This window comes from Euprymna scolopes, chromosome 11, assembly GCF_053919585.1.
Source record: "Euprymna scolopes isolate OS-2025 chromosome 11, ASM5391958v1, whole genome shotgun sequence".
NCBI lineage: Eukaryota > Metazoa > Mollusca > Cephalopoda > Sepiida > Sepiolidae > Euprymna > Euprymna scolopes.
The window spans coordinates 73798731-73822189 of NC_136492.1; the positions used below are offsets into that span (position 1 = coordinate 73798731).

Here is a 23459-nt window from a genome sequence, read left to right on the forward strand (position 1 = left end):
AACGCTAAGTACAAGTGGCAGAGCTCCCCACTAAACAAACTTCCTCTGTGAGCTCATATAAACATAAAAAAAAAACATAAAAAACGTTTAAAGAAAAGTGCACATGATTAATCTCCCATAAAAAAAATTGGTCAACTGTCCTAAAACGCTAGAATCGTCTTGAAATGGTGAATTATTTTACATTTATGTGAAACCAACCCCCACTCTAAATTCTAAAATTTTGTTTCTATTAAGTCTTCAGGATGTTCACGCATAATTTTCCTTAGTGCTATCATTGACCCAAAGTCAGTGGCGACCTCCGCACCTTCTCATAATTGCAAAGACCCTCTTAAAACCATGCATAGTTGCCTTTTAGAAAATAAACAAAACACTCAGGATTTATCTATCATAGGAAAAAGCAGGGGGGGGTAACTGTCTTAAAACGCACGAATGATTCAAAATGGGAAATCATTTTACATTAAATTCTAAAATGATTTTTGTTTATCTTTTAAAGATTTTCAAGTTGTTCACATGCAATCTATATATCTATAAAAGTGAACATGTCTGTGTACATTTTCCTTCGCAATAATTCTGTCAATTTTCAGTCTACAGACTCGAAATTTGATATACAGGGTACTGAGATTTGGGAAAATCTGTGATCGGTTTTCGGCCAGAAATTTGGCTGTTAAGGGGTCAAAATTCAACGATTTGACCTTTGAGAACTCTACCAAACTCCTCCGAAAATTTGGGGTCGAAACGCTTGAAATTTTAGATATAGGTTCCTTGGATATGGATTTAACTTCTTGAACCCAAAACAATAAATGTTACGGGGTCATAATAAGGATCAAAGTTAAAAAAAAAAAATTGACTTTTTTTTTTTTTTGCTCAGCATACACCTCCAAATACCTGGGATACGCCGGGCACCCATGCTAGTTGTCTATAAAGGCAGAATCACATATTTTGGAGAGGTGGTCAGATGGGGAGGGGTAGCAGATGGTATTAATCTACAATAATATCAAAGAAATATTGCAATATATTCATTTTTAACCGATCCTAGATTTCGATTTCAGTTTTTGGCACATGAAATGCATTACAACTAAACTTTGAGTTCTCTAACTTTTCTTTTAATGAATACATGGCATTTTTAAGCAATCGCAGCATATTTCTGTGCATTTACTGCAGATTATTTGGAAACCATTCATTTCTGGAGATTTTCAGTAGCATATTCCTTTGAAATGGAAAACCCTGTTTTTAATTTGAAGGAGGGGCACCTGAGCATTCTGTGTTAACAATTTAATAAGAGTTCCGTCAACGTAAGGAATATTTATAAACATATTTTAATGTTTTCCGTTATTTTGTGCTTGAGGAATATTCGATTATGGCATGTGTAGTTTATATAAAAATTCATTTAAGTAGTTATCGCTTCAAATTTCGTTTTAATTTTGGTTCGCTAAAATTATTTCAAGTAAAGAGCATTAAACTATTTCAAAACAAAAAAAAACATGAACTGAACTTTTATTGACTATGGTAACATTTATTTCTTGTATATTTTTTCGGATAGTCATTTGTTGGCTTTTCTGCTAAACACTCTTACTAAATAATATCGACGAAATATCGAAGAACAAAAACAGTTTTGAAAAATAATGAAGCTTTACTTTAGTAAAATAATCCGAAACAGCAAAATGGGATATTAAAAAAAGTAAACACGTAATTACTTTAGTTTTTTAAAGCAGAGAATCGATATGAATAAGAGGAAAATGGCGCCCTTTTCAAGCAGAACAGCTTTGTTTCAGTTTTACAGTATTGAACGGTGTGGTATTGCACCGTCGGATTCAGGGTTGTACTATTGTAATGTAAAGAACATGCAGAAAGGGTTTTAATCAACTGAATTCCTTCTAGTACACTGACAAAAAAAAGCTTAAACAATATAAATAAAAATAAAAAGGTTATGTAAATGTTTTTAAAGAAACGTAATCATGTGAGCAAGATTTCTTTCCTGTTGACACGATAGCAAGTAACGTTCTTATTTTTTCTTATCTATTTTCGAAAGTGCCACGTGCAAGTGGAGAAGGAAAAAAAGTTATGAAAAATTTGTGTTGAGAATTGTCTAAAGTTCCGACTTTTTTTTTTTTTCTTTCACTTTAATAAGAACGTGAATTTATGAGGTGGATTTATTCGGCACAATGATTCAACTCAAAAAAAATAAAAGCTAACGTGAATTAAGATTAAAGTTAAGGTGTTATTGTGGACCCTCATCCCTTTTAAAAAAACCTTATTAAACTTTGTGACATATTTACATTTTATGGAGGTCAGGCGCGAACAAACACCCAATAATTTTATTATACCATATTTCTTTAAACTGAAACATAATTATCAAAGTATACTTACGCAAATAGATATGAAAAGTCTTTGTTAAAGTTTGTGCCATATTTCCATGGAGTACAGGTGCGAACGCAGCCCCCAAAATTTTATACCATCCCTATTTAAGTTGAAACATACTTATCGAAGTATTATGTACATCTGTATCAAAAACCCTTGTAAACGTTTTTTTTTGGTTTTTTGGGGAGTTTTTTTTTTCATTTATTGGGGGACAGGCGTGAATGCAAACCCCACAATTTTTATGAACCACCGTTCTGCCAGATCAAACATACCCATTCCTGATCCTCGATACATCTATCATTATACGTAATCAGTTTTTTAAAATAGTCAACCATATAGGAGCCTATTCGTGATCACACAGACGTTAACTGAAATAAAATATATGAAAAAATTCTCATTTCTAAACTTTCATGTAAAAAAAAATTTCCTGCTTAACATTTTTACTTTAAATATTTTAAAGATAATTAAAGAAATAATTTAAACTTTTTTTTTTCTTTTTTTTTTCAGACAATTTTACTGGTATCTTCAGAATGGCAAATCTACATCTGACAGCCATTATGAATAACATGAAAATAGACGAAAAATGGAAACTGCCTTTGCATAAAAATAGTTTGCATCTTCCTCAAAGTAAGCATCAAATTATGAAACTTGCAAATGATTTTATATTATCTCTTAAACATTTCCTTCACTGGCTACAGAATATGCACTAACATCACTGAATGTCCTCCAAGCCTTACTTGAGCCAAGATATTTGTTTGGTTTATCTTCATGTTTGACAATTCATAAATGCTGTCTGTCCATCTTCAACAGAAAGATACCAGAGTTCAACAGGATACACCTGAAGGTCGGAGGTTACATCAACCAAAATGTGAAAATGACACTAAAGATGAAAAAAGTAGTCCAATGCATCCAAATAATACGAACAACAAAAGACTTATTCAATTAGGTAGAAGAGTAACTTTTGCCTTTGGTAGCATTTATTTGCCTTTCGACAGTCTTCCTTCTCTTGTGCCTTCGATACATATTTTGCATAGCCCTACACTGGAACGCTTAACATGACCAAATCGTAAGACAGCACTTGATGACAGATATTGATGGGATGCCAGTAAGTTTTCACAATTTTGATGTTGATCTGACACAATCGTTTATTATCAGTATGCTACAATCTTTTGCCGGGGAGAGTTACTTGGTTTATCATGTGGAGATGTTTCTGGAACTGTCATGTCTTTTCATGGCAACCAGCTCTCCGAGGGGAATAACGATAAAACGATCGTCACATGGACGATAGAAACATGAAAGATAAACCACTAGGATAATTGCTGGTGGGCCTTGTCGGCATCATAATGGGCAGCATTCTATCGGCGTTGATGGCAGGGACCATTTGCTGAAATTGAACTCTGCATAGAATAAGCAAACAAAGCTTCTTTTTTTTTTTTTTTCCTCTATAAAAATAAAACTATTTTATCTTTTAAGGAGCATTTTACACTTTACCCGACGCATGTCAACAATGACCGGCACAAAACTGCTGTGTCGGTTGCGCACGTTATTCATACTTCAACTGTTAAAACAAAACAATTTAATTCTTTTCTTTCTTCATTGAAAGAGAAATGTTTTAACAGTTTTTGTTTTTCTAATTCTGATATCGGCAGACAAGGCTGACCTTCCACTGTGCACCCAATTACATAAACAATCTCAGATCGTACACATCACCTGTCAAACTGAAGTTGGCAGACCCAAGCTTTTAAAACATCTGCCTCTACCTGTATCTGCGCATCTCCTCACAAGTACAGAACTAGCCTGGCATAAGATTGATTAATGTGGGGAGCTAGGGTTCCCTCAAAAAGGTCTCTCACCCATTGTACCACATCAGTGTGCTTTAGAAAAAGTTCTACTTTCTGGCATGGTTTTACAGACTAGTTGACATATTCAAGTGCGTACAATACTACAGGAGGAACATAACCTTCCTAATAGATGATGTCTAGACAAAAACACTATTCCACTTTATTCTATCTGGTGCTATCAGATTAGGCTGTCTGAAGATATCAGATTCCTGGCTTAATGTACCAAACATTTGTTCTTGCTTTTTTTTTTTCCTTTCTCTTTGCAAAACTAATTACGAGAGCTAATCTCTTACAATTGAAGTCTTTTAACAAAAATTATCGCAGAATAATTTTTGTTTTAGAAATGTGCAATAGTTTGGTTTTATTCAAGAATGCAAGTCCAAACAAAAGAAATTAGCATGAAAAAGTTTATCTCAAGGGGAGGGAGGGGTAACCTTAACCGGTCGTAATATACACTCAAATATATTTTAATTAATGCAGATTTTGTATTTGTTACAGACGATTCTTTATTGATTATATTTTACTTAATATATAGCACTGATTTCATAATCTAATATAAAAATATAAATAAAAAAAATGACTTTAGTGCTCCAGCCACATTCCCTACCATTTGAACTAAGTCGACGGATAAGTTTTAAAATTAAACCAATTTTAACTATTAGTTTTATACATACGCAAACTAATAACAAATATGTCAGCAAATTGAAATGAGCATTTTGCAGTTCAACCTGCTGACATATTTTTGTACGCGTTATTCATCCAACCAAACATTTTATTCTTTATAAACCATTTTTGATGTATGATTACTATTTCGTGTTAATTTCAGTGTTATGTGACCAGTAGTTTAAGAGTTCATCAGTTAAATATTTACACCGACATAGATTGGAGAAACTCAAATTCTTTTAAAAATGATTTTCATTATAAAAAAACCATTTGATTAATTTTACGTGATCTTTTATGCTTTTTTTTTTTTTTTTTTTTTTTTCATGAGTATATACATCAATAATGATCTTTATTTTTTAATGTTTTTATGGACAAACGCCTTCCCTTTTATTCTTCATACATTCAAATTTTATTTTTAAGAAGGTAGTTAATGTTATAAAGTTTTTTTACGCGAGTAAAAAGTGGACTTGGGATTTACTTTCGCTAACCTTGTGATTCTTTTATTTTGTACTTTATCATTGTGTGAACTGTTTTTTGACAAAGAGGGAAGAATTGCTTTTTTCTGGGTTGGAATCTATCCATCTAACGCCTATCATTGGCTAGTTTTTGATCTTGTATTTTTTAGTTTCTTACATCCAGTGGCTTCATGCCTCGTCTGGAGCGATTTCAATTTAAAAAAAAAAAAAAAAAAAAAAAAAAAATTATCATCTTTACTATCAGATATTTTGTCTTTTTATTTCTGTATAATCCTGTAATTAGTGTTTATTTAATAGTACTCAAGAATAAGTATAACTGATTTTTGTTTTTTTTTATCAGAACATTTTGGTTTGATGTCTAGGTAGATTTTTTTTCTTGTGTCTATAGATTAAGTACTAAAACGAACTTGATTAGCCTTAAACTTAATAGAAGGTCAATTTCAATATTAAATCTCCAACTATAGAATTGACAAAGGATAAATTTATTGAACAAATCAAAATTGAAGTTAACTATTAGTCACAAAAATGATTTCTTATTGACTGATAGTCTGTTGCTCTTATGTTTGAGATCCACCCTGGTATTGGTGATCGGACGATTCCAATTTACTTTTTTCCTAGATTCAATTACCGGTTCCGTACTAAATTCCAAATTCCAATTTTGATTCTTTATGAATCTCAATTACCCTAAAAACACCTAAAATGTGCAGATATTTTCTCCAACATAAAAATACACTTGTGGGGTTTGATCTATAGATTTTAGTTTTACTGATAGTTTAAAATCAATAAATATATATTATTTTATCATTACTATTAGCAGTGGAAGATTTTGCTTTAAACAAAATCAAATAAAAACAAAAGAATTGTTTTTGGCATCAGAAAATAAAAGAAAAAATGCAAAAATATGACTTATTATATTAGACGGTTTTATTGTCAAGAGAATTCATGATGTTTATTTAATGCTAGCAAGTTTAGCATAAACTTATTAAACTTATAAATATAATTATTTCATGTATCCACATAGAATCTTATAAGTAGATATATTTTATATTATCAGTTTGTTAAAGAAATCCCAAGTAAAAAGTATTCATAGGAATAATCTCTTGATATTTAAAAACCAGATTTTGCAACCGTAAAATTACATTTAGAAACGAAAAACAGCACTAATTACCCATTACTGAGCGCTCAAAGAAAGTGGACAGTTACCAATAGTCAGGTGGAAAATATGACCATACAGTACTTGTAGAAATTTGAGGTTCTAAACTTGAAAGCCCCCTCCCCCAAAAAATCAATGAAACTGTAGAAGCGAAATACACAGAATCTTTACTTTCGGATAACAATACATAATAAAATAATCTAATCAAGACAATACATTCCAAGCATGCACATACTTAGATTTCATCTATTTAGATACACATTTTGTCGACAACTTCAAAAAGGAATGGTGGATCACCCTATACAAAACTGAGCAATAAAACAAAATAGAAGTCAGCCAAATCTCGTCTGGCCATTGGTTGATTAAAACACTTACAGACGGGAATAACAATGAATCTGATGGGTTAGCTAACTAAACTAAATGCAGCGTGTATATATAAATGATCGGGTAAGACAAATATCATGATTTTTAGCCTGATGATTTCCTACAGAAGTGAAACCTGGAAGATTCTGTGTAGCTTAATTGCCATATTTTCATAACTTCTATAAGTGACCTTCTCTGTATGTGCCGAATGATCTCTACCAAACTACTCTTATCAATTTTTGGTCTATAGGCTTGAAACTTTTTAAATATATAAAACTATTCGGACCTGTGAAACAACTTCAATTTATTTATATTACTTTTATTGATTGGACTATTGTTCTAATCTTGAGTGTTATTTTTGAAACGTTTCGGTCGGATTGTCCTTCAGCCGTCTTCAGGCATGTTGGTTGTTTGGAAAAGAAAAGTTACTGGCTCCATAAATATTTTCGTATTCTGTGAATTAGTATCTATTTTATGGCTTTAGTTTAGTTTTGAATTTGTGAAAAAATTGGTTGACAAAGGAGAGGCAACTCTAATTGCCAAAATTTTAAGGGTTTACAATGTTTGTTTTTTTTCTATAATTAGAGGTCCTCAAATGCTATTAAAAATTATTAGGCTTGGTCTGCTGAGTAATTTTAACAAGGAGGCACATATGCTAAAAAACAAAAAAAATTCTAAGCAGACCAAGACTAGATTATAATAGCATTTGGGAGCCTTTAGTTATAGAAGAAAAAACAAGTATTGTACCCCTTTAAAATTTTGGCAATGAAAAGATTATTAGAGTTGCCTCCCCTTTGGCAACCAATTTTTTCACAAATTTGAAACTAAAAACTAAAACCATAAAATAGGTATTCACAGAATATGAAAATATCTAGAGCCAGTAACTTTTTTCCTTTTCTTTTCCAAAGAACCACCAACATGCCTGAAGACGGCCGAAGGACAATCCAACTGAAATGTTGCACAATGTACGAGTAATATAAACAATCAGCCCTCATCTCAAAAATTCAGAACTTTAAATTCAATTTGGTTTTTAGCCAGAAAAGCTTCTAAGGGAGTCAAATTTAAAACTTGTAATCTGGAAATTGTTTAATATGCAATTGTCATATGTAGTCTTATCTCAGATGATAGCGAATACTGCTAGAAAGCTAAATGTTCAGATTTTAGCTGATGGCATCCAAGTCATTTTATTTTTTAACTTTTGAAATCACTACTAAATATTGGGTACAATATAATAATCAATAAAGAATTGATTCTTTAATAAATACAAAATCTGCATAAATTATATTGCGTAGTGATCTTAAAAACTTTAACAAGTCCTGGGACACTCTGTTCTGGCGATGAATGAACTTTTGAGCAGAGAATCCTTAATTTGATTTTTATGGATTTAATTTTCCTTTTTTCTTTTTTTTTTTTTAGTATATCTGAAAGTATTCAAAATCCTTTCTTATTTTTAAATTTGCAAAACAAAAACAAATCTTTGTATCGATAAATTTACAATTTAATTTAAATGAGATTATTAGAATGTGTCGATTGCTAAAAAGAGAGCAAAATATTTGTATAAAAATAGCCTTTTTGAATTATTTTTTTTATTCAGATGTGAAATCTCATATTACTCGCAGTCATAGCAGTTCGAGCCCATGTTCAACCACCCCTAAATGCCAATACAAGTCTCCTAAATCAAACTCTCTTTACTTGGGTACTCCTTTGAGAACTTCAAAATCGACTCCAAGAAAAAGACGAAAGGATCATACGCCCAAAACTCCTAGTGAATCACTTGACAGGTAATAAACTGTTTTCTGCTTTTTATTTGTCCCCTTCCCTTCAGCATGTTGGCTACTTTTCTCCCGAGCCTTCTCCAGATGTCATCTATTAGACTTGCTAACATTTGTAAAATTTGCAAATAGATTTTTTATTCACATTTTTATAGTTTAGCAGCTGTCAGAATACTGGGCCCTCACCCAGCCCCTTTCTCTCACCTGCAACCCGATAACATATCCATGATCAGATAGATCTGCAGTCTGACCAAACCCAGAACACTAGGTCGGGAGATTTGCTGAAAGTACTATGTATGTATGGCATATGTCCTAAGGATTAATGGGGTTTTTTGTACAGTTGTGTGGATCATTACAGAATCATAGATATCTTGAATTACAGGTGTGTTTGGCTGACTATGAAAAATGTGGAGGCAAGTGATTGGACAAGATGCTAGAGTGGAATTTGGAGACTATTAATTTGCTGAATCATTAAGAATGGATGGTGAGCTTGCAAAATAAAATTCACTTCACACCTGGACAAGAAACACCTGCGGCTGCTGCGAAGAAGGTGGACTCTCCCTAATATGCTAAAAAGCTACTTAGGCCTGAAAGTATCCTGTACCTCTATAAAGCCACCATTCGCCCATGTATGGAGTACTGTTGTCACATTTGGGCTGGTGCATTTGCTACTCGTCTCACTCCTGGACAGGGTTCAAGAGTTGTCAACCTGATAGGTCCTGAACTGTTATCTAGGCTTCAGCCTCTGTCCCATCGACGAAATGTTGCATCCTTCTGCCTGTTTTACAAGTATTTTAATCGTGAATGCTCTGACAAACTATAAGCACTTGTATCCCCTCGGCGTAAATACCCCCCCCCCCCGGATAAGCAGCTAAATCCCACCCCTACACAGATCCCTAGGTGTAAGAAAACCTTCCCCAAAACTGCTAGACTTTGGAACTCCCTTCCGGGATTCTGCTTTCCCAACTGTACTGACATGCAGAAGTTCAAGTGTAATGTGAACAGACATCTTGCTACTCCTCTCCCTTCATAATGCCTCTGCAACTTATGTCCATGATAGTAGCCCCCTATTGTGCATTGTTTGAGATGAAAATTGGAAACAAAAAAATAAACACCTGAATGGAAGAATTTTCTTATATTTACTATTTCAGTTGCTATACACTACATTTCTTTGAGTAACTTTTATTGAAGTTAGAACCCAGAGTTGTAAACTGAATCCTTTCTTCAATCCTTGTGTCTGGCTGTGTTGGGTTTTTTTTTTTTTCCCCTCTATCTCTCTCTCACCTTTCAACCATAGCTAAAATTCACTTGTAGTATAATCTCTTTAACCAACATTTAACTTGCTGGTAAGTAAGGCAATTAGAAATTTACAATGCTACTATGGTTGACCATAGCCGTCAAGGAAGGAAGTAGGAAAACAAATGAGTGATGTTTCTGACAAACGTGTAAGAATTGCTATTTTCTAGGTCGGAATCTATTCATATCACTTACTGTTGGATAGTGTTTGCCCATCAAGTGGTATTCTTCAGCTCCTTCAAGTGGCTTCATGCCTTGTCTGGAGTAATCTCCATCTTAAAAAAAATCCTCTCTGAATGGTCTACCCCTTTTGGATTGAGACCCAAACTGAGGATTCAAGTCTGACTGTAAATAAGGTAACATTTCAACAAACCATTTACTAAGAATCATAAAAGAATGTAGTTTTGGAAAAATTTGAAGGATAGATCGATCTTCAATTATAAAAACTTTTCTGAAATTACCAATCCTTATATTCGGTGTTAACATGCTGGCAGGTGCTTGTTTATTTTTTATTTTTTTTTTGTGATGAACGTATAAAATTACCAAAAATGATACAGTAGAAAAAATGAATTATTAATGAGGTTTTCAAAGACGGTTAACTGAAGAGTTTAACTCCTCACAAGCAAGTTAATTATTTTCTGAAATCTTAGGTCGATAGAGCAAAACTAAACTTTTGCTAATTGTCTTCGAAAATTTTTTTTCAGTAATAAAAATTTGGTACTTGTACAGTTTAATCAAGACATTAAAAAATGAAAATATCAAAAAAAAAAAAGTTATATTGTACATATCCGTTTTGAACTGAAGATCTCCAGAAAAAAAAATTTCACTTTGATTTTTTTTTTTTTTGAGTTTATAAATGCCACGGGGAGATAACTCCAGTTAAAGCGCTGACACTCCCTCTCCATCTTTAATACTAGCTTTTCTTCCTAAAAACCGAACCTTTTGCTCGGTATCATAAATTGTTTTTTCGCTGTAAAACAAACTTGATGAAATTAAGTGAAACTTTTTTGGGGATAACTTTATTCCATAACAGATACATATTATTTAAACTTTTTTTTTTCGATATTTTCATTTTTTAATACATTGATTAAATTGTACAAGTACCAAAAATTTATTTAATAAAAAAAAAAAATTAAAAAAAAAATTATACCTGTATTCTGAAAATGCAACAAAATTCAAATTTATTATTGGTGCACCTAAGGAAAATATTTGCTTATTTACAAAAATGTGTTTTAAAAAGAACCACCTAATATTTTAATTTGTAATATATGGCATAATTACGTTCTAATGCTGGTTCTCATTAGACTACCAAAGTTAAGCGACGTTGAGCCTAGCCACTGCCAGATCGATGACCATTTGGAATGCTAGGTGCTGTGTTATCTTTCCATAACCGGAATATACATGTGACTGGGGACTTAGTGAATTTGATATCTGCTGTGCACTGGTTTTTGAGTTTAATGTTCGCTGTGGACTTCCAGTTTACATCAAATTCACAAGCAGTCCTCAGCCGCGTGTATAGCCCAACCCGGGCTAAATACCACACTAGGTATCTTTTTGTGTGTGTAATCTATAAATGCTTTCTTGAATTTTTGTAGGTTTATTCCTTCCCGATCTTCTACAAATGTGGAAATGGCCCACTACATGATCACTAACAATGAAAACTTACAAAATGAAGCTGGAACTAAGACGTATTCAGAAAAATTAAATCTGGCTCTCTTCAGTGGGTTGGATCCAAACAATGCTAAAGTTCTTTCATTTACTGGAAGTGCAACCAAAAACTCTGGTAAGCCTTTGTTGATTCTTGAGTGAATATTATATAGATGTATCTCTCAAGTTTAACAAGTAGATGCTAAACGTTTGCCAGTGTCATTTGAAAAAGAAAAGTTTTTCTCTTGGTAATAAAACCATTCAATATAATAGGCCATATTTGTGTGAGTTTAATATTTTTTAATTTTAATTTGTCATTCTATAGTTGAAATATTAAAATTTACCTTCCATCAATAGTCTGTTCTAATCTTTCTCTCCAGAGAAAGGAAAAAAGACACACACACCCCTCTCTCTCTCTCTCTCTTTCTATTTTCTCTTTCTCTCCTCCCAATCTGTATGTGATGTAACAATTTTTCATTGCAGAGCTGGTAAGAGGTTGGTTCTATCAGGTTGCATCCTCAGGATTTCGCATCCCTTTCTTTCACCCCCCCCCCAATATCTGATAACTTTGTCTGCTTCTGCTCTGCAACATGCCTTTCCTATTATGTAATGACTCTTTGTGTTTGAAACCGGTGATTTAGACCTGGGGTTCTCAACCTAGGGTACAAGACTATATTCCATGGGGTGTAAGAAAAGTTTAAATAAAAAAATAAAATAAAATATTGTTCACTTTTACTCTTTTGTGCTTTTTTTTTATTTTTTCAACTTTCATTTTAGGGTTAAATATTAAATGGTCATTAAAGACACAGCTGAATAGATTTAAGACATTAAGGTTCATTCCAATTGTTACATGTTTCTTGCAGATTATATTAAAGAATGAAGTTATGATTTTCTTATGAAAAAATATTGAAATTCGCAAAATTTGAAAACCATGTAAATTTTAAGTGGTGCAAGGTTGGGGGGGAAATATTTTGGCTGCAAACCAAAAACGGTTGGGAATCTAATTTAGAGAAATATTGTCTAATTTAGAGAAATAAATTATGTAAAATGGTAAAATCCATTACATCATGATATATGCTTGACAAAGCTTTCAAATTAAAAAATTAGTACAGACAATCCTGTTATGTTTATATAATTAGTCTGAAAATTTACCAAAGAAAATGTAATTCTCTCGGCAAAGTATTTATCTGGGAGATTCTCCGAACACACACGCTTTTTTATGCCTGTGTGAAGTTTATTTTATCACTAAGGGCTCTTAGGGTTTTGGTGTTGAACAGCTTATGTTAATCTTTATTTGCAATCACAATATCTTTACAAATAGTATGGGGCAGTTTTGGGATTGTATATGTGTAAAAAAAAAAAAAAAAACTCATTTGAATTTGCATCGATTTAGAGCTTTTAAACCTAAATGTTTCACAAAAGGCAATTTGTACAAATTTTGAATCAAAAACCTTTCCTGCTGAAATATTCAAATCTAGGTTCGGATTTCTCTGGTGCATGACGTCAACAGCCAGATAAAGCCAAGCTTTGCCAATGAAATAACAATGCTATGTAAAAGAAAAAATAAAGTAAAATTTTTAAATGTAGAAACATCAACAGAAAAAAAGCAAAAAACCTACCGTTCATTTATATTAAATGTTTATAGAAAATGTCTTTTTGTCAAATAAATTTAAAACAATTTTTCAATAAATGATAGTGACTTTTAAGTATTTTTTATAGTTTAGAAAAACTGAAACAAACTTCTCTGTGCATTTTTTTTATTATGCCAGGAAGGAACATTTTTCTCAGGAGGATGTATTTTCCTCAGACTTTATTAGTAGGAGGGTTTCAGCATTACTATTTGGTATGCTCACCAAGAAACCCTCCTTATCGGCAGGGTCATATCCATTGAAGACCCAGACCTGTCAGAAGTTTGACGATGTTATATTTTCAGTGGTTGAGGACTGACTCGTCGATCTCAACCGTATGGCCTGGGCCTCCTATCTGCCAGGGATTCCTGAGAAAATAATCCCGGCAAATGTCTTGCAGAAAATTCTTTCAATCAACAATTGTGGCATGAGTGCAACCTGCGCTGGAGGTTTTTTGTAGTAACCATCTCCAACGCCCACAGGTCCTGGATATGACCTTAAACTATATCCAGTGGTGAGGCCCCAGCTTGTGGGCTTTGGGGAGTGTGGAGCCACCCTTTAATTACCATTGCTCCCAGGTCCACTCTGACCCGGAGTGGTAGTACCTGTTAGGGTCCCAACTATGGGTTAAATAGAAACCAACGTGAAAACAACAAACATATTCTATTAAAAACATTTTTCAAAATCTTTGGATTTGGCATTAAATAACCCGGAAATGGTTGATATGCTGTAAAACAACCAGCCAACCAACCAACGCCCACAGGTAAATTATTTTCAGAATGCAGGCGATCCTTAGCCGTGATTTGGCAAAGAAGGTCCTTGTTAATAGTTGCCCCACAGCGACAATTTACATTGCATCTCCAGCCGTACTCATGAGGCTTACTCCCTTGGCTAGTATGCATTCCTGGCCACAGGTTGAACACTTCATCAACTCTGCCATCAGTTTCTGGTGCTGGCAAAACTGTATCACAAACTCCAGCATCTGGAGCGGGTTAGATAGGATGGTCAAGTTCATGTCAACGTTTCTTGCATTTTAAGCAAGAAATGATTCAATTTTTTTCTTCTTTTTCTCTCTCTCTCTCTCTCTCTCTCTCTTCCAATTGGTTTTGGAATTCTCATCTGCTTGGCATGCGTGTCAAATTGAAACTCGGCACACAGCATTCTGATTGGCTAATCGCTATGTTATGTCAGGCAGCAGCTAAGCCCGAGCTGTTGACGTGTTCCAGAGAAATGCGAACCAAATCCTGAATAACATCTGGTTCGTTAAATGCATAAGTACCCATTTTTGGGTTCTTGAATTTCAGGTGAAACTAACAGTATCTACTGGATTGTCAAGTTGCAGTAATGAAAATATCCAAAAATTATGAAAAACGATAGTCAAATTAATTTTTTTTTACAAAACTATTTTCATTAATAATTCATTTTCTACTTTATCATTTTTCATAATTTTTGATATGGTCATAACTTTGATATGACAATTTAGTATCAGTAGATACCATTGGTTTCACTTGAAATTCAAATTTCACTATTATGAAGACTCACATTTTGTGCATATATTTTGCCTATAGCTTTATTTAGGCTTTTTGGAGTTTGATTATTCGTGAAGATAAATAAAATGAATTTCATCTAAAATAAAAATTAAAAAAAATTAAGAAAATAAACTTACCAAAAGTTGTCTCCCTTGCCTCCTTTTTTTTTTTTCTGCCAGCCAAGTGATTGATGTTCGGTTGTAAATGTCATTTGTTGATCTCTACAGAAGAGTTTTTATCTATAAAACTCCTTGTTTAAATGTTTCATATCTCGAATAGTGCATTGCTTAAAGGAAAATATCTATTCATATTTTTATTTTTCAAACTACTGTTCTCATCTTTACTTTTATTTTCACATTTTGATCAATGTAATCTCTGACCTTCTTCAGGTGTATCTTGTCGAACTTGGAAATCTGCACAGAATTTCAAATGGACCCATGGCATAGTGGATAAAGTACTTATTAAAAATCAGTTGTAAAGTTATACATTAGAACCCTGGGATACTGTGACTCTAGCATAAGTTTTTCTTTTCTTTTTCTTTTTTTCTTTTTTTTTTTTTTTTTTTTTTTTTCTCGGTTTACAATGTGGAATGTTTCTTCGGACCCTGGTTACGGTATTTGCCCCGCATCATGGTGTTATTTATAATATTATTTGATTGTGTATTATATACTGTACTGTATATTATTACTAATTTTTAATGTAATGTATAAAATTTTGCTTAGGCTCCGCCGTATGGTGATTTCACCTTATGATCCCAACTCTGGAATTGATTAATGCCATATCTTGTATTGATGCAAATTGCTTAGAACTTTTACCTAGTCATGGCTGTCAGAACAAGAGCATGTTATGCTTGTGGATTAAATAAAGGGTTCCGTCTAAAATAACCTGTAGATTCCAAAATTCAACAAAATACACCTAAAGGTTGAAAATATTGTGGAAAAATAGTTCAAGATGAAAACAGAAGTCCAAATAATACAAATAACCAATCCTCATCTCAAAAATTCAGAAATTTACTTATATCTTCACTGTTCATCTAGTTCAAAGTGTTTTAGCCTTAATAAAGCTTTAGCCAAAACCTGTCTACACATGACACCAAAATATTTGTATCAAAATTTGGTACTTATTTAGATTAGCTCTTATTTTATATACTACTCTGGATGCTGGACGTTGCCCGGATGTTTGGAGGTGTGTGTTGAGCAAGAAAAAAAAAAAAAAAAAAAGTGGTAGTGCTTGGCTTTAACCCATACCACAAAGGAGGAAAAGAATGTGGGGGGGGGGGGGGACTTGACATCTTTGCCGTTGCGTCTGTCGCCAAACCGAAAGTGGCAAAGGTTTAAATTAAGGCTAGTCAATCGAAAAGAGGGGATGACTTTCAAAAATGTTGACAAAAAAGCGACCCCTTCCTCTAGAAAAGTGCCTGGTTGAGGGTGAAAAAAAATCAATGTTTAGCCAATTTTTCAGTATTTGTCATCCAAAGGGTCAAGCTTCAAAACGATACCGATCTTAAATTCGGTCAAAATCGGTCGCCTCTGTCGAAAATTTTGATTTTTGGACTATGCCATCTTTGTTCAGTAACGGGTATATACATCATAAAGACTTTTCGGGGGGGGGGGTTCATTACAAATGCAAGTCTAAATAAACAACCAAAATTTCTATACTAAATCTATAGCTTGTGATTGAATATTACATAAAGTAAGGTTTCGCAGGTTAACTCCTATGAACAAGAAACTTTTATAACTAAATTAAATCATATCCAAACTTTGACATGAGTGAGTTTTTTTTAAAGATGTGTAAATCTTTTAGTGATTGAAAAAAATCTTTTGGCAAAACTACTTTTAAATTTAAAAAAAATATATCACTTGGTAATAACATTAAAAACTCAATATTAGCAACAAAGAAATCATCTTGTGGTCCAAATGTACAATTTCATATGTGAGCAACATTGAAGCATAGAAGCATCAAAAAAGGCACATTGGAAATTCATGTTACTCAAACCTAGAGTTTTGTATCTATCAATGTTTTTCAAAATGTTGCATTCACATGTTTTTAGTTTTCAAGCGTAAAGAAATTCAGTGTTAAAATATTTTTTGCATACAGAGTAATTTGTTTCCCAATGCACTCTAAAAATAACTTTACTTTGAATGTTTCTTGTTTTCTGCTAGAATTGGATGAAACTGGATTTTTTTTTTTCTCTTCAGCATCTCCCACCCCCTCCAGTCCTGGATATGGCCTTAAACTACATCTGATGGTGAAGCCCCAGCTTGCGGGCTTTGGGGAGTGTGGATCCACCCTTTAATTGCCATTGCTCCCAGGTCCACTCGGAGTGGTAGTACCTGTTAGGGTCCCAACTATGGGTTAAATAGAAACAGACTTGAAAAAAAAAATATATATATATATATATATATATATATCCTATTAAAAAATTGTTCTTCCGAATCACTGGATTCGGCATTAGATAACCTGAAAAGGGTTGATATGCTATAAAACAACCACCAACCCACCCCTCCACACTTGATGTCATTTTTATTTTTTGTCATTATTCACTCAAAAACCTTGAAAGTAGTTCCGGAGAAAAAGCCAAATCTAAGATCTAAGGTCCTCATTAAAATCGATTTTAAGATAGAACTTTGGAAGCCATGTGATCATTCTTTGGTTAGTGGTTAGTCCCTGGACAGATATGAATTGAGATTTTGCCCTGTCTCACTGGAACGAAAAATTTAGAATAAGGGATGAACAAACTTGTATATTTTCATTTGTGTTTGTGTGCAAAAAAAAAAAAAAAAAAAAAAATGCGGTGTCTGTGATAGTGGATGATTTTCTATACATTTGAAAATGTGGTTTATGTACTAAAATATACAAATCCTCGAGAGGTGCCATTCAAGCACTAAACAATAGGGTCTCCTTGCACAAAAGTAATATCAAACTTCCAGATGACAGAAAACTGTCTCACATCAATGCAGCAAAGACAAATTACAAATCATGCAAATACATGAAACAATGTTTTTCCTTTTCACACAAGAAAACTTCATACCTACATTAAATAAATCATTACACACACAGTCAGCAAGAGTTCATACCTACATTAAATAAATCATTACACACACAGTCAGCAAGAGTTCATACCTACATTAAATAAATCATTACACACACAGTCAGCAAGAGTTCATACCTACATTAAATAAATCATTACACACACAGTCAGCAAGAGTTCATACCTACATTAAATAAATCATTACACACACAGTCAGCAAGAGTTGCTTTAGATGCTGAGTACTTGTTTTGTACTTGTTACTTAAGCGACAATCTCTGACTGCAACCAGCAGTGAGACTCGAGCTACAACATAAACCCTTGTCGGTCATAACATGTTATCAATTTCTTGTGAGTAAAACCAAATCTAGCAGGTGACAAGAGACTCGCTCGTTCATGCATACATGTATGTTACTTATTCAGTCTAAAGCTTTTGCACCAATTCTCACCGGATGTTTCGATGACAGCACTTTTCAATCAACAGTTATTGCTAATGTGAGCAAACTATTCATGTGTACAAAAGCTGTTCCTGCTGAGAAATTCCAAATCATTCATTTTGATTTTAATGAATGAATACTGATTTTTTTTTTTCAGAAACTGTTCTACTTTCTGTTTCGTTTTTTTTTTTTTTTTTTTTTTTTTTTTAAACCATGCTTATAAATAAATTTTAATATTTGTATGAATTGTCTTGGTCATTCATTGGGGTTTCCTTTCCTCTATAATTTTTTTTTTATATAATTATTTCTTTTATTAATGTTATCTTATGTACTTCTCTCTCTCTCTCTCTCTCTCTCTCTCTCTCTCTTCGCCAACTGATATGGCACGCCCTCATTCATTGATATTGCTTCTCTTCTACACTTATAAGGGGCTTTGTCCTCATTTGAAATCTTAATTTTGCTCCTAAATTCACAAATTAAATGAGATCATAATCTGTTCTTGGTATCCAATCTTTTCATAATTGAAGAGAAAGCTAATTTTTTGGTCTATTCTTATGAATGCATATTGGGATGCTAGTAATCCCTGGGTATTAAATACACTTTTTTTTTTTTTTTTTTTTTTTTTTTTTTTTTTTTAACCCCAAACAAGGCACATTGCCACTGTGGTGTAGGGGGCTACTATCAGGGGCAGCAGATACTGGGGCACTATGTTGGGATTTGGGCAGCAAGATGTCGGTTCACGTTACACATGAACATCTGCATGTCAGTACAGTTGGGGAAGCAGGGACCTGGAATGGAATTCCAGAGTCTAGCGGTTCTGGGGAACAAACTACTGGAGTAGAAAGATCTTCTACATCTAGGGATCTCTGTGGAGTGGGGGGTTAGCTGCCTGTCGGGTTTGTCGAGGGTGTCTACGTCATGGGGGCACAAGTGTCTGCAGTTAACTTTATACAGAACTTCTGGTTTTCTTGGGTTTTTTTCTTCATATATATTGTACAGCAACACCTCTTTGCAGAAGGCATTCTCCAGTTTTTGCCCCCTCCCCCCAAATAACTGGTACTTTTTGCTGTTACTTCAAAAAGACTTTTCTTCCAGTGTGTACCTGAAACCAAAGTTTTTTTCCAGAAATCTATTTGTAGAACACAATGCCATGGGGCTGTTATGTGCAAGAAAATATCTAGGGGGTAGACAAATTCCTTACGACCAAATTTTATCCTAGGAAAAATTAGTGGTTGAGAAGTCGTCCCAAAATAGCATTCCTGCTAAGAGCTGAAGTTATGACGCTATTAGCGTTTATTTATAGTCATTGTGGATAGAACATTCTAGAATCTCTAAAATGGAATACTACTCCTTGGAACTTCTTGGGGCCCTCAGAAAAAGAACACCTTTCTATTGTATTTTTAGAATTCTCCAGAAACTCCTGAAAAGAATGTTTATTTTCTAATTGTAATGTATTTGATAGTAAAAGTCTTATATAGTAGTGTTGGGACAATTCCTAAATTTTTTCTGATTCCAGGAAAATGTTGATTAACGATTCTGATACCAAGTACAATTCCGATTCCTGTGGAATTGTTTTGAAATATACCTTTATATAATCAAGTACAGCGAAAAAGTGGAAATACAATTAAGGGAATTTTGAAAACGATTTAATTTATTTCATTGAAAATAAAGTCAAAACTTATTTTAACCATGAATTAAACATGCACCATGAAATTAAAAACAATCAATTTCAGGAGTTATTTTATATATTAAAAAATATATAGAAAGAAGGCGGACATACACGAATGCTACCCCTGTAGCAAAATACGCATCGGCTCCGATGTTGTACGTTGTTTGACTGAGGGAGAAGTGATTTTTACAAGGAAAGAATTTTTGCGTGTGTGACTTTTTTTTTTTTTTTTTTTTTTTTTTTTTTTTTTTTTTTTTTATCCTTGAAATTTGCGTATGATTTTTTGCCGGAGTTTATATAATTATTAACAGGAAAATTGGTAAAAGTTAAAATGGAATCCGCGCTATTTTTAAATATTATTTTTAAGTTTAATTATGTTCACGGGACTATAAACCATTCACAAAATTTTGTGGATCCACTTACTGGTGTTTGCACCAACAATATTGAAGCCTACTGGTCTCGTATTAAAAGACAAATACATATCGGGATCAGGAGAAATGAAATGGTCTCATGTTGATGAGGCTTATAACATGAAAAGTGAAAAAATATTAATTTTGAAACATTTTTAGAGCATGTTCATGAAAAATGTGGTAATTAAAAAAAAAAAAACCCAATAAGGTTTGGAGAAAAAAAAAAACATGTTTGAACAATATAAATTTTTATTTTTGAATTAACTAATTATTAAAACAAAAACAATGTGTTCTCGTCGATTAGTTTTTATTTTATTCAAGAAAATAAAAGGTACTCCTTCACTTATTGAGCCGTGCTGAAATAATTACATTATTTAGAAAGCCATTCTTAACATTGGGACGGGAGGGTGTTGTGTACCTATTCTGTACTTTTACCTAACAATTTAATAAAAACAGGTATTGTAAAACTTTAAACTTGAAAATACTATTTAAAAATAGCGCAGATTAATAAGTGCACTAGCACCAAATAACCTTTCGCTGTGTTTCGATCTACGACATTTCATGCTAAAGCTTTTTATTTATCGCCACAAGCACTAATTTTGACTTTCACCAATTTTCCTTTAAAAAACAATTAGAAACTCTTCAAACATTGGGCGAGGCACTTAAACTATTTAAAAAACAAAATAAAAATAACGGTAACATAAGTGCATAAGCACCAATTCTTTTTTTTTTTGTTTGTTTTGCTTTGCTTTCATTTTGTTTGTTAAATCCAGCCAAAAAAAATAAGAATAACAAAAGAATACAAAAACAAGAAAAGGGTGTCATAAAACTTTAAACTTGAAAATATTTAAAAATAGCGCGGATTTCATTTTGACTTTCACATATTTTCCTGTTAACAATTACATAAACTCGTGGGGGGTGGGGGATAAAATAAAATCATAACAAAAATTGGTGAAGCTTAGATGAGTAGGTCCCGCAGACAAGCCTTGTTCTGACATTCAGAAAATTTTGATTAACAACCGGTGAAGCTATCGCAAAGTAACCCTTTTGAATAAAGATGGATATAAACAATATTTTTAAAATTAATTTCTTAATTTTACTTAAAAACAAAATTATTTTAGAAAATGATTTCTTAATTTTAAATAAAAATTGATTAAAGAACTTTTTTCTTTTTTTTTTTTTTTATAAATTTTGAAAAATATTGCAAAATGTTTACATAACTGGTTCTTTGGGATAATAGGGGCGCCTGATCTCCCTTCCAAAACGAAAAAAGCTTTAGTATTTTTACTATTTTAAAGCAGTTTCTTTTTTTTCTTTTTTAAACGCAAGTAGTGGTTAGTTAACTTAGAATGGTGAAATATAAAAGTTAAGCTAAAAAAAAAATTTTTTTCATTCAAAGAATTAAAGAAAGAAAAAATTCAAAGAAATTTCGAAACTCGTTAAGATTACCTTTTAAAGTAGTTAATAAAATTCCTGTACATCATATTAAATATTATGAAAAGTTCTATGATGTTTTTATCATAAATTTATGACAGCATTAATCTCACTTCAAACAGTTCAACTTAAAAATATAAGAGAATCGTAATGAAAGAATCATAAATCTATGGTATTTTTTACCGATGCAATTCCGATCCCCCTCCATCTCCTCAAATACAATTCCGATTAATCGCCCCCCCCCCCACTAGTGTATAGTACATTTTATATTGATATATTAATTTTATATTATCTAGTAAAGTGAGAATGTGCGTGAGGACCTTCTCAACCTATATACTCAACAAATTTTTGATCTACAGACTTGAAATTCGGAATATAGAATATTCAAACATGTGGAAAACATTTTAATTTGTTTTCAACTAGAAAAGAGAGCTGCTAAGAGGTCCAAATTGAAAAGTTGGTACATGGGAGGCCACCGGATTTTTATCTGTTTTCAACAGTTTCATGACTGTACATGTGCAGTTGTGAAATATGATTGCTCCCTTAAGTATGAGTTTATTTGAAAACACTTTTTGGAAGTCATATCTAACTGGTGTAATGATTATCTTGCCTTTAGGTTTCACTTTCGATCTCGGCTCAAGTTTGTTTTTTTTGTTTGTTTTTTTTACTTACAAGAAGTGAACTGTTAAAAAAAACATTTGTATGCACGTGTTTTAGTCTTTTTTTTTTTTTTTAAATTTAACATTAGGCTTAATACCTACAATGTTTCCGTTTATAATAAATAAAAATTATACTTTAAAATATAATTATGCTTACTTTACGACCAGGCAATGCTGGATATATCTTCTAGTTATTTATATAATTTTATATTCATAATATATTTTAGCTACAACTATCAACAAATTTCTCCCCACTCTATCTGTGCCTAAAATCTAAATGCAGATTTCATAAACAAAGCTTCTTTCCTGGAGCTGCATACCTGTGGAAGTCTGTTTCGCTGGCCTGTTTTCAAGACATGGTCATCTTCAAGTTCAATGTAAACAAGTTCTTATTGAGCCGGGCCTTAAATAATAAAATTATTACTCATTTTCGCCATTAACAATTACTATGATGCCAATCCGGTGACAACTGTACACTCATTACCCCCTTATCTTCGAGTTGGCTTTGGGCCTTGATAAAAGTTTTTTAAAAAGTACAATAGTTTTGTGGGCGAACGATTTGTTTCGTTTGCCAACTACTGATATTTCAGACTAAATAAAAACTGGTGTATTTTTATCATTTAGAGGTGAGCGGTTGGCATTATGCCCTCATTGTGGCAAGCAATGGTTTGTGAAACTGTGCTTTTGATGTTCTGGTTGTCTGTTCGTTACATGTAACACAACTGGATTTTATCTACATGACTAATTTATTTCCGTTTCACAAGTTACAGGTGTACATATTAAAAAAAAATTTAAAAAATGGAATCTTAGGGAGATATCAATCATACCAGTTATAGGTGCCACAGGGCTTATGAAAAAGAACCTGAAGTCCTACCTAACTAATATTCCTGGTGAACCAAGTGCAAAAGAAATTCAGACAATTGCACTTAAGGGAACAACGAGGATACTAAAAAGAACTCTCGGTTGGTTTCAATAAAAAGCAGCTGGTTTGGCTGCCCCATACCCAGCATTACAATCTTCAAAGAAAGAAAATTGAAGTGTCACTTTGGTGTTTTGTGAAAAAAAAGGTTTACTTGTGGGATTTAATCTCATTTAA

General features: G+C 32.8%; 1 protein-coding gene across 2 annotated transcripts in view; it reads left to right on the forward strand.

Annotated features, from left to right (window-relative positions):
* Nucleotides 1-23459, forward strand: part of LOC145287906 (cell division cycle protein 20 homolog) — a 71349-nt gene that overhangs the window by 21458 nt on the left and 26432 nt on the right. Inside the window, exons 2-4 of one of the 2 annotated variants that reach the window (XM_080135849.1) lie at nucleotides 2866-2985; nucleotides 8449-8635; nucleotides 11518-11705. In XM_080135849.1, the coding sequence (XP_079991975.1) occupies nucleotides 2889-2985; nucleotides 8449-8635; nucleotides 11518-11705 (472 nt within the window). In that variant the 5' untranslated portion in view covers nucleotides 2866-2888. Of the gene's footprint in view, nucleotides 1-2865; nucleotides 3464-8448; nucleotides 8636-11517; nucleotides 11706-23459 lie in introns of both variants that reach the window. The other variant, XM_080135850.1, reaches the window with a different exon arrangement.